The sequence below is a fragment of the Saccopteryx bilineata genome, chromosome 3 (genome assembly GCF_036850765.1).
Source record: "Saccopteryx bilineata isolate mSacBil1 chromosome 3, mSacBil1_pri_phased_curated, whole genome shotgun sequence".
NCBI classification, from domain to species: domain Eukaryota; kingdom Metazoa; phylum Chordata; class Mammalia; order Chiroptera; family Emballonuridae; genus Saccopteryx; species Saccopteryx bilineata.
This window is the reverse complement of record NC_089492.1, coordinates 50,338,853-50,351,742: the sequence shown is the minus strand read 5'-3', so window position 1 is coordinate 50,351,742 and position 12,890 is coordinate 50,338,853. Positions and strand designations below refer to the sequence as shown.

At 35.3% G+C, this 12,890-nt stretch overlaps 1 protein-coding gene across 4 annotated transcripts in view; it reads left to right on the top strand.

The window, feature by feature from the left end:
• The window catches only part of PCMTD1 (protein-L-isoaspartate (D-aspartate) O-methyltransferase domain containing 1), an 89,786-nt gene that overhangs the window by 50,336 nt on the left and 26,560 nt on the right, over positions 1-12,890 (top strand). For 3 of the 4 annotated variants that reach the window (XM_066266115.1, XM_066266113.1, XM_066266114.1), the window contains one exon: positions 885-987. The exons of the other annotated variant lie outside the window; for it this stretch is intronic. In XM_066266115.1, the coding sequence (XP_066122212.1) occupies positions 885-987 (103 nt within the window). The remainder of the gene's footprint in view (positions 1-884; positions 988-12,890) is intronic. 4 annotated transcript variants of the gene reach the window in all.

Sequence of the window (12,890 nt, the reverse complement as noted above, 5' to 3'; positions counted from 1 at the left end):
CTGTCTTAAAGTAAGACAGATTCAGCAAAAATGTAGAGTAGAAAACCTGGTTGACTCAATTTCAGAAGTTCAAAGGAAATTAGCATAACTAGATGAAATTGTGTGTTGCTTTCCTGTGGGTCATGGGTCAGAAAGCATGCATCGTAACAGTAGCCTTAAGAGACATGAATCCAGTTAAGTCAATATTGTCAATAAGCTGGTACCAGGGTCAGAAAAGAAGCCATCCACAAACCATCTGAGGTTGAGCAAGTGCTCCCTTTTTTCTCACTCCTGGAATGTTACTCATTCTTGGTGTAAAAAGATACACCAAGTGAGAAGTGTGAAGTATGCAGGAATAGGAGAGTAAAATCAGCTCCACAAAAAGTGGCTGATGGCCACACTCTGCTAGACAATGGGATCTCCAGAAGGCATAGACTGTGCTCGTGGCCCTTTAAGTTAGAATTTACTGGGTAGTGGTGGGTGCTGATAGATACTTATATAATATCTAAATCAGCCCACGGTTTTGAGATTTTTAGAATTACCAGGTGTTTTTTTTACACCAGTGATAAAATACAATGAAAAAGAACTGTAACTCCATATAGTTTCAGGATTTTAGAATTACCAAATTTTTAACAGTGAAAAATATAATGATAAAGAATATCCACTTCATACAGTCTATGACTATTTCTTTGGCATTATTATCTTGACAGATAAGCTTTTTTTTTTTTCCTTTTAATGCAGTGTTAATTTGAGATTTCCATTTGGCTTTTTAAACCTGTGGCTGGTAGATAATCAAGTATTTCAAGCCCTCTTTAAATGTTCCTGTGATAAATGAGCAGAAACTAATCGAGCTCTATGGTGACATTATTAATATATTTTTAATAAAAATGCTGCTACGATTACAGGTCCCTTTGGAATAAATCATGGGATTGAGCTTCATTCAGATGTGGTAGAATATGCCAAGGAAAAACTGGAGAGCTTCATCAAAAATAGTGATAGCTTTGATAAGTAAGTATATCTATAGTTTTGATTTTAAAGCACTTGATAAATAGATATGTGGCATGTCTGTTGCTCATTAGTATTAGTTTATTGACTCTGAATTGCTTAGTTGAATGTAGCAAAAATCAAATGTATAAAACGAGAGAATTAACTTAGAAAAATTATTCTATGGTATTTTTATTCTGTGTAAAATCTGTAGTAATTATAAATAAAGTAACATGCTTTCACTTTATTAATAGGCTAATGTTTCATTCATTAAACAATACAAGTACCTTTTCTGAAGTTATAAATATTTTTGGATTGGAGTACTTTTCTGGACTGGTTTTATACTTTTGGGATAGTAATTTAGTTCTACTCTCTTTATTTGCAACATAAGGATGGTACCTGTTAGCATACAAAGGACATTCTTAAAAATTCAATTACTTTGTAATATATCTAAAGGAAATCATGATAAAAATAAATTGATCTATCTTGTGATAGAGTTGTGTTTGAGAAATTGTTTATAGAACCATTGTTTTGAACTTATACTTCCCATCGAAGAAATACTGCAGTCTTTGGTTCTTCAGCTTGTGTTGAAGTCTATCTGGTGTGTAATTTTTAAAATTCAGTAATGATAATACTATGGAGCAAGAGCTTCTTATGCTAAAGTCTTCTTATGCTGAACTCTGAAAATATGTAAAATTTGCAGGGCATTTATATCTCTCAACTGGTCATATTTTCAAAGAATGCTTTGAAAAGGATAGAAATCACAAGTTTGCAACTTAGTCATTTTATACAACTAACTTTTAATGCAAAACCATTCAGACTTGCAACTCAGCTTGTTGGGCGTGAGCCTTCCACACTCATATTTAGGCCCTGGCTATGACCATGGAGGTTAGAAATGTGGAGAAGTCTGAATAAGAGATGAGAGCTTTCTTACAGAATTTTGGCTTGGGGACAGACAGTGCCAAGAAGGAAACCAAGAAGGCCCTGTGAATGTCTGCTGGAGTGTATTTCTCTTACCCCTCCCTTTCTGTACATTTTCCCCTCCCCCTCCTCTTTTTTTTTTCATTCCCCTTTGCTCTTGCCACTTTGTATCTATCCTCTAGCAAAAGACATTTGATTGGCTGATGAGCAGAAAACTCGTCAGGCTGATAGGCTACATCCTCAGTGTTGTAGAGGGAAGGGGAGGATTTGTGTCTTCTAGCTGTGATTGTAACTGGGTTATTAAAGATTTCACTAAAGCACACTTCAAAGAGTTTGGAAGTGCTCAGGTTTTAATTTGTTCCATAATTAATTCAATGGATTTGAGCAAGCCCCTTGAATTTTCTGTATCAATTTGCTGAATACCATACTTTAGCTTATTTATACTTGTCTTTATAAATGACATTTAATTCATATTTTGAATTATTTTTCAAATGCTTACCGTGTTGGTTCATATTCTAGTTTCAAGAATAACACTGATAGGAACAAAATAGTTTTTAGCCAAAATAATTTTATAAGAAATTGAGATTCAGTTTTAGCATTCTTTTTAATTTGTCTTATAATTAAATTAGTAGCATGTTAAGTGCTTAGGATGTGACCATTATGTATTAGAACTAGAATTTTGTTAAACTTCCTGAACTTAGGTTGTTTTAATTTTTGTTTTGATGTTGAAACTGTACGTAAGGACCCTTTGAATACATTTGAACATAGAAAGTGTAAAAGTAAATATTTAAGGTCTACTGTAAGGACTCTTCATGTATATGAGATAGTAATATATTTTGTATATGAATATATGATGGCACAGGTAATTCAGTTTTAAGTTTATTAATAAAGGTGAACAAACTCGGAAGAATTTTGAATCACTGAAGCACCTTTTTACAAGTTTCTGGAGTTCATTCACTTTTATTGCTGACAAGTGGGTGTGATCCTAGGAAGCAGTAAAATGTGTCATTATTTAAAGCATTTTTATGTTGATATAATTTAAATATTAACCCTTACCACAGATAAGTTGAAAGACTATAAGTATTTAAGTGTCTCATTTTTTAAATTTTTTCTAAAATTGTTCTCATGTAATTGTAAAATGATCAAATTTCCTACGCTTGTATTTCATATTACTGCACCGTGCAGATTTGTTATTCATAAAATGATGAGTCATAAAGTATGGTGATGTGTTTGATTTTTTTTTATTTTAATTTTTAAAAGTCTAGTTATTTTAATTAAAATAACCAGTCAGATTTTATAATATAGTTGTTTCTGAAGTGTTGTAACTATTCAAAACAAATTTTTATATTATTAAATTGGTTTCAAAATATTAGTTCTGGAAATTTTATCTATTCTGGTTTTCAAATAGTATTCTGAAATATTAGTTATGTATTTCAGATTATAAAAATATCTTGCCTAAAAAAGAGCAGTAAGTAATAGGAAAAAGTTTCATTTTGCTTAAAGTGGTTGGAAGTTAGTTGCTGAGTTGTCAGTTTTTTTTTTTTTCTCTTTATATCACTTGATTTTAGTGACAAATTATAAAGATATAATAGTCTTATTTGTGTTTGATTTTCTTGTTATTTTTCTTTTCTTTTTTTTTTTCCTTTTTTTCCCAGTGAGAGGAAGGGAGATAGACAGACTCCCGCATGCGCCCTGACTGGGATCCACCTGGTAACCCCTGTCTGGGGCTGATGCTCTGCCTATCTTGGGCCATGCTCACAACCAAGCTATTTTTAGTACCTGAGGCTGAGGCTCCACAGAGCTATCCTCAGTGCTCAAGGCTGATGTGCTCAAATCAACCGAGCCATGGCTGCGGGGGTGGAGGGCAGATGGTTTCTTCTCCTGTGTGCCCTGACTGGGAATTGACCTGGGACATCCACACACTGGGCAGGTGCTCTAACACTGAGCAAAATGGCCAGGGCCTTGCCGTTTTTCTTGATGTTTGTGAATAATTTTATTGTCAATTTTTTAATTAAAAAAACTTTGCCATGCAAAGGGATTTTTAAAATTCCATTTCCAAGCAGTTTCATTATATTTGTGTATAGCTCATTAAAATACATATTTTAATTAAAAAATATAAAGTAACTCAGGAAAATTAATTGCTGTTGATGCATTTCTTAGTACCAGATTATTCTTGATTTTGTGTTACACAATGAGAATAGATAACAACCATAATCTTCCAATTTGTTTATTTTGTTGGTTTGGATCTTTTTTTGTTGGTTTGGATCTTTTTTATCAGTTTTTTTTCAAAAATACTGTCATGTCACAATTTAAATTGTATCTTTGAAGTTTTCTTACATATATCTTTCTGAGTTTATAGTGAACTTCCAAATATAATAGGTGATAAAAGAATCCATAAACTACTCAACATTATATATAATGTCAGGTGACTTTTAAATGTGTGTGTGTGTGTGTTTTGTGTTCTATAAGCAAGCTTTGTTTCTGAGTCTTAAAAGTTGTATTCCTTCTTTTAGGAACAGCAACTTTATTATAATGCTTGTACACTCAAACTTTTTTCCTATGCCTTAATCCTGTATCAGTAGATTGCTGTAAATAATTTGGAGAAGCTACTCTGAATTTACTATACTTTGAGATGGGGGGATGGTGGAGCTCTCTTGTATGATTTATTACTTTGCTCTACCTAAGGTATTCGCAAGTCACTGAAATTCCCTTTTAAAACTGGCATTTGATGTCAGTGTTTCTAAAACATTGGTAAACTTTTCTAATAAAGTACCAGGTAGTAAATATTTTAGGTTTCCTGGGTTAAATGGTCTCTGTTGCAATTGCTCAACTCTGTTGTTACACAGCAAAAGCAGCCATAGACAGTATGTAAAGAAATGAGTATAGGGCTATTCTCTATGCATTATGTGCCATTGGGTCAGCTCTGACTCCTGGCGACTCTCTGAATGAGTGATAGCGACAGTGTCCTGTTATATAAACAGCCCTGCTCAGTTCCTATGGACTCATTCCTATGGCTTCTTTTACTGAGTCCATCTCATATTTGGTCTTGCTCTTTCCCTACTGCAGGGGTCGGGAACCTATGGCTCGCAAGCCAGATGTGGCTCTTTTGATGGCTGCATCTGGCTTGGAGACAAATCTTTAATAAAAGAATAATGTTAAAAATATAAAACATTCTCATGTATTACAATTCATTCATTTCCTACCACTGATGTTCATGGTTGCGAGTGGCTGGAGCCAATCACAGCTGTCCTCTGGAACAACACCAAATTTTTATTGGATAATGCATAACATACACAGGTCGTTGTGAGGTCAGGAAGTAAACTTCCCTCCTTTTAATCAAGTCGTCAGCTAGCTAATTGCAGAAACCCATTTGATGAAGAAGATGGCTAAAAGAAAAAAAGATGAGGAGTATTGTACTTTTCAGCAGGAATGGACAGAGGAATTCGCCTTTGTGGAGAGAGCAGGTTCTGCAGTGTGTCTAATATGCAATGATAAAATTGCATTGACGAAACAGTCAAATATAAAGCAGCACTTCAACACCTGCCATACTATATTTGCATTGAAATATCCAGTGGGGGACAGCAGAAAGAAAGCATGTCAAGAGCTACTGTGCAGAGTGCAAGCTAAGCAGCAGCAACTCCATGTTTGGACCCAACAAGGTGACTGGAATTCGGCTACCTTTGCTGGTGCTTTAGCAATTGTGAGAAATGGAAAGCCATTCACAGATGGGGAGTATGCCAAAACATTCATGCTTGATGTTGCCAAAGAACTTTTTGATGACTTTTCGGGTAAAGACAAGATAATCAAACGAATAAAAGGCATGTCTGTCGGCAAGAACTGTTCATGATTGTACCATCATGATGGCAGATCAAATTGAGGCAACACAAGGAAGGATATAAATACAGCAGCATTCCTTTCTCTCACTTTGGATGAGTCAACAAATGTAAGCCATTTATCCCAGTTCAGCATGATTGCAAGGTATGCTGTTGGTGACACACTTCGTGAGGAAAGTCTTGCTGTTTTGCCTATGAAAGAGAACAAGAGGGGAGGATTTATTCAAGTCTTTCACTGAGTTCACTAAAGAAAAAAAAAATCTACTGATGGATAAATTTATTTTGGTGTGTACTGATGGTGCTCCGTGCATAGTGGGGAAAAACAGGATTCGTAGCGCTTCTTCGTGAACATGAAAAGTGACCTATCCTAAGTTTTCACTGCATCCTACATCAGGAGGCGCTTTGTGCTCAGATGTGTGGTGAGCAACTTGGGGATATGATGTCACTGGTCATTCAGGTGGTCAACTTTATTGTTGCCTGAGCTTTAAATGATCACCAGTTTAGAACACTGCTGGATGAAGTTGGGAATAATTATCCTGGTCTGCTTCTGCATAGCAATGTGTGTTGGTTGTCAAGAGGGAAAGTGCTCAGCCGTTTTGCGGCTTGTCTGAGCGAAATCCGGACTTTTCTTGAAATGTAAAACGTCGAGCATCCTGAGTTAGCTAACACTGAGTGGCTCCTGAAATTCTACTATCTCGTGGACATGACTGAACATCTGAACCAGCTCAATATGAAAATGCAAGGCATTGGAAATACAGTCTTATCTTGTCAACAAGCAGTGTTTGCATTTGAAAACAAGCTGAAACTTCATCATTGACATTGAAACAGGTCGATTACTACACTTTGAAAAACTGGGAGAGTTTAAAGATGTATGCACAGCAAGTGACCCTGCTCAACATCTTGATCTCCAGCAGCTAACTCTTCACATCTAATCTCCTGCAGTCATTCAAAGCGTGCTTTGGAGAACTTCATGAGTGCACTTGTCTTTTTTTTTTTTTTTTTTCTGAAGCTGGAAACGGGGAGGCAGTCAGACTCCTGCATGCGCCCGACTGGGATCCACCTGGCACGCCTACCAGGGGGCGATGCTCTGCCCATTCGGGGCGTTGCTCTGTTGTGACCAGAGCCACTCTAGCGCCTGAGGCAGAGGCCACTGAGCCATCCCCAGCGCCTGGGCCATCTTTGCTGCAATGGAGCCTTGGCTGCAGGAGGGGAAGAGAGAGACAGAGAGGAAGGAAAGGAGGAGGGGTGGAGAAGCAGACGGGCGCTTCTGTGTGCCCTGGCTGGGAATCGAACCCGGGACTTCCGCACGCCTGGCCGATGCTCTACCACTGAACCAACCGGCCAGGGCTGAGCGCACTCGTCTTTTTAAGTTGATCACTCATCCACACAAGTGTGCAGTGGATAGTGCCGACTTGAGTTACATCCTCAGTGTCTCCGAAGAGATTTTGAGCTACAAGCTGCTGACATGAAGGCCTCAGACATGTGGGTGAATAAGTTCAAGTCACTGAATGAAGATTTAGAAAGACTTTCACGACAGGAAGCAGAGTTGGCGAGCAAACACAAGTGGGGAGAAATGAAAAAACTTCAACCTGCGGATCAGCTGATTGTCAAAATTTGGAACGCGCTTCCCGTCACATACCACACACTGCAGCGTGTGAGTATTGCTGTACTGACAATGTTTGGCTCTACGTATGCATGTGAGCAGTCTCTCACATCTAAAGAACTTTAAGACCAACTTACCACGTTTAAGGGATGGCAGTCAGTCTCAACGCCCGCAAGAAGCTTAACCTCACCACGTATCAACCAGACTACAAAGCCATCAGCAAAATCATGCAGCACCAGAAGTTGCATTAATGGTAAGAAGTACTTTATTTATCATTGGTTAGCAACAGCATAACAACGTTATTAAAAAGAATTCAGAGACTTACTGTACTTTAAAAGTGTTGGTCTTACATAAAATGCACACGTTTACTTGTATTTAGTGTTAAACATATTGTATGGCTCTCACGGAATTACATTTTAAAATATGTGGCGTTCATGGCTCTCTCAGTCCCGACCCCTGCCCTACTGCCTTCTATTTTTCTCACCATTATTGTCTTTTCCTCTGTCGCCTTATGATGTACCCAAAGTAGGACAGCTTCAGTTTTGACATTTTTGCCTCCATCAATGTTTCAGGCTCAGTTTGCTCTAAGACCCACTTGTTTATCTTTGTGGCAGTCCAGAGTATCTAGTGTATAGTTCATTTATAAAAACTAGTTGCAGGCAGGATTTGGCCTGTTACCCATAGTTTGCTGACCCCCATTCTACTACTCTTCACACAAACTCTGGAACATCTTTATTTTAGCCCTCTCTGGTTTAGTCAAGTATTGGGACCTAGGTTTTAAAAACCATTAGGTGTTTGGCTTTTATGAGGGAAGGAGAAAGTTAGGAAAAATCAAATTACATATAAATCAGTATTTGTGCATGTACAGTAAGCAAAATAATCTCTCAAGCTATTGTTACTTGGGAGAGCTAGTCAGTTAAAAGAGCCTGAATTGTAAACCTTTACCCTGTAAATAGGGATTGGTATAACTTTAGCTACATTTATGTATTTATGTAATATGTAAATATGTGCATATAGTTGACTTTGCTCCCTAGAGTGCATGCCATGGAGTGTGTGTAAGACGATAGATCCCATCACCCCTCCTCCCCAAGTATTTTAGAAGTATTTTAATAGTCTGATTTATTGAAGAATTGCTTTCTCTTTGAATGGATTTGTTTCTATATAGTTTGTCATATAAATGAGTCATGGTTTAAGTACTAAAAACAGTGATGAGATGATAAAAATAATAGCCCTTAATATATACTGCCTATTCTTTAAATACCATATACCATTTTAAGTGCTTTATACACAGTTCTAGAGACAACATTGATGTCTACATTTCCCAAACAGGAAAACAGATTTACACAGGCCATAGCCTCAACTATGTCTTTTTGTTTAGTTCTGATTTAGCTATGACTGTAAACATATACTTATGCTAATATTTCTTCCCAATGAATTACAGCCTAGCTACTTTGCCTCACATACAAAGCTGAAGCAGCACTTTTATTTTCATCATTTATGTCCTTCAGATTACAAATAGTGCTGTTAATATGGTTAAAGGCACTATAGCATTTTTATTCCAAAACACACCTACTCTGTTCATTATAGTGTGAATTACTATTAGAGGCAGAGGTGAGTGGAAGAGGCAATGCATTCTTCAAATTTAATTGACATATAAGTTTTAAATTAAATTCAGAAATAGTATAGTTTTGTGTTATAGGACATTTGATTTATGACAGTGTAGTGTCCTAATTTTGTTTTTATGATAGGTTTTTATTTTTCATGTGATTCTGTTTGCATTAAAAGAAATGCTTCTATATTTTGTCAGCTTTATCACTAGAATAGTGCTGCTTCATCTTTTAAGAGAATTGCAGCATACTTGAAGTAGTTTTGCTATGTATAAATATATATTCAACATTATTTCAAAATATTTCTCATATTTAATGATTTTTGTATACCAATAATGTTCAGATCATGTTTTATAACAGTTATTACAGGTTGTAAACATTTTTTAATCATGCCAAATATTCATATGGTGGAACAGAGAAATTATTAAATAGTCCTCAGTTACATATTTTAACATCAGTTAGAAATGGCATGGGGAAATGTTTAATGGCTTCAAACACTTTATTAGGAGAAAAAGAATTATTGTTGAATGCATGAAGACTCACTTTTTTATGAGGTACTTGTATTTTCTATAAAAAGTTTAGAGATTATTCTTGATCCTCTGGATTTTCCTAAAACTTCATTGCATGAAAAATTACTGTGTTTATTTTAACACTTTGCTTTACCAAATGCTTGACTTATTCTGAAATGAGATTGGTGCAGTTGGAAGGGAAACACTTGAAAAGGTAAAGTCATTGGTTTATAAATTTTTTTAAAAATTCAGTAGCTTAATTATTGATTATAAGAGGTTTTTAGTGGTTTAACTGTATTTGGAGATCAAAAAAATTAACATTTCCCTGGGGTTTCTTCCCATTGGAAAGTTCTGAAGTTTCATCTTATTTTAATGAAATAGTCATAACTCTTAAAACGCCAAAGGTATACTTTGACAAACTGTTTTATGAAAAAGAACTTCCTGTGATTCATTTTGCAGACTGTTTCTATGAGGTATGAGAACAAATAGGATGTTTTCCTGTGTCCTTGAAATCCTTTATTCCATTGGAATAATTGTCTAAAATTTCAATGACAGCATCCTGTGGCACTTGATAAACTAGGTTTACAAATTGTCAGCCCCCACTTCAACAGTGTATTGAAGGGGAATGTTGTTTTTTCTACTCTCAGTCAGCTCCTAGACCTAGACTATCCGTCTAAGAGGGAAGCTGCAGGGCAAGGCTAGGTCACCCTGATCTCCTAGCAGCTTATCAAAAGAATTATATGGGCAAGTTGGCAAGGTCCCTGCTGTGAACGAAGTCATCTGTCCGTCTCAAGATGAAGATGTTACAACATGCACCTATAAAGAAAACCACTGCTAAGGTAAGTGATTAGAATCCTGGTGTTATTTTGGGCAAGTATTTGTGTTGTAAACCAAGATATATGTGTGTTCTCTATTTTCTCACAAATGATTTTCAGTATATGTTTTACTAAGAGTAGGTCAATACTTTTTCCCTGTGCATAAGAGAGTCTAAAAAGCAGGTGTTATATTTTATAATTTAAATCAATAAGTCTAAAGTAAGTGAATTTGTAGTTATTACTCATATTTCAGAACTACTTTATATAAGGTCTACCGGAAAGTTCTGTCTGTTTTTGGAATAAAACAAAATACAAATTTTTCTTACCATCAATAAACTTTATTACATAATATAATTGCCATTATTATTAATGATTTCTTGCCAGCATGAGGGCAATTTGTATATCCCATTTTTGAAAAATGTTTTATCTTTTGATGCGAAAAATTGAACCAGTGCTTGTTTGATATCTTCTTCATTTTTGAATTTTTTGCCCTTCAAAAAATTTTGTAAGGACAAAAACAAGTGATAGTCAGAGGGTGCTAAGTCCGGGGAATATGGTGGATGCGACAGACATGCTTCTGTAGCATTTCTTCCTTGTTGAAATTCGTAAAAATTACAGTGGTGTAAATGAACTTTATCAGTAGCCATGGGTATATTATTGCTTCACACAGAAGACTAACGTGAATCAACTTTTAGTTGATTTGCTACAAAAGTATGTATACATTAAGTGATAAAAATAGAGAGGTGCACATGCGCCAAATAAACATGTGCTTACGCGTCGAAACTTGTGATAGAAACGGACAGAACTTTCCGGTAGACCTGATATATAGATAACATTGTTGGGAGGTGTAAGTTAGGAATGTGAGTCATCTCTATCTGGGAAACTTTGTTTTGGAATTATTCTTTAAAGAATAAAAATGATTGCTGCTTTTTATTTTAATAACATACAAAATTTTAATGAACTCCCCTAAATCAAACATAAAAACAAGGGAAAGAACACGTAACCCATACTTTTAGGAGTAAAATTATAATCACAAAGGAAGTATCACTTTGGTAGAACTCTTGCTGTTTTAGTTTTTTTGTTTTCTCTTTCTTCGGTTTTACTTAGTGTGTGGTTGATGTGAAAAAGTGGAATTTGGATTTTTCTTTCACTATTTTTAGCTTAGATTTTACATGTAAATCTATAAATAGTGTAGTGCTATTTTGTAATAAACTGAAAACTTCTAGTTAGTTTATTTTTACAGTCTTCCAGATTTTACAGAAATGTATTTGTGGTTTAAATTACATCCTTTGCCTATAAAGGTCTGTGGAAACTTAGATAAGATGCAGCTTTCAGAAGATAGTAAAAGCCTAAAAAAGAAAATGTTTTCTTTATTTTCTTCTTTACATTGGAAGAATTAATAGGAGTTATAGTTTACTCTGATAGCATGGTAGTCATCATCTATGTCTTAAAGGAATCATTTATTCATATATGTCAGTGGTTTTTGACCTTTTTACATTTGAGGACTGATGAAAATAGAATTATTTTGGGGACTGCTAAGGCAGTAATCACCCTGAGCATAAATGAATTCAACTAAGATCATTAGGTCTATAATCTTCATACAACATCAGGATGGTTAACTCTTTTTCAGACCAGCATGAAATTTCTGGCGGACCATTCTGCGGACCAGTAGTTGAAAAACACTGATATATATATGATACAAACATAGATATGGATATGAGCATATCCGTAAACATTTGCCTGAAAAATTTTCATCATAGACTTCTTGAAAGAAATAAAGTTTACTTGCTATGAATTTATTTACATGAAATGCTATTATAAAAATAAACCATAATTTTAGTATCAAAATATAGAATATCTAAGTAATGTCTTCAACTATATATCTATTAGGAAATATAAAGCTCATCTGTAAGTTTTTTATTAGGAAAGATGCTCCATATCTATGAAAAAGATGTTAATATATGCAATTTGAGTTTTCTTTACTAATGTGAAAGATTTTTGTATAATCTGGTAGAAAAGGTCATCGTTGTAAGTGTAATAAATAATCCCCAGATAAGATACTCTCTGGTACACACTTTTTTTATATATAACTAATAAATTGGTAGTGTTATAACTTTTTTGTAATGTATTTGGTATATGAATTCGCTACTGTGTTCTAGATCAGGGGTCCCCAAACTTTTTACACAGGGGGCCAGTTCACTGTCCCTCAGACCGTTAGAGGGCTGGACTATAAAAAAAACTATGAACAAATCCCTATGCACATTGCACATATCTTATTTTAAAGTAAAAAAAACAAAATGGGAACAAATACAATATTTAAAATAAAGAACAAGTAAATTTAAATCAACAAACTGACCAGTATTTCGATGGGAACTATGGGCCTGCTTTTGGCTAATGAGATGGTCAATGTGCTTACTGACCACCAATGAAAGAGGTGCCCCTTCTGGAAGTGTGGTGGGGGCCGGATAAATGCCCTCAGGGGGCCGCATGCAGCCCAGGCCGTAGTTTGGGGACCCCTGTTCTAGATATTTTTTTTTTTTAATAAATTTTTATTAATGTTAATGGGATGACATTAATATTTCAGGGTACATATATTCAAAGAAAACATGTCTAGGTTATCTTGTCATTAAATTATGTTG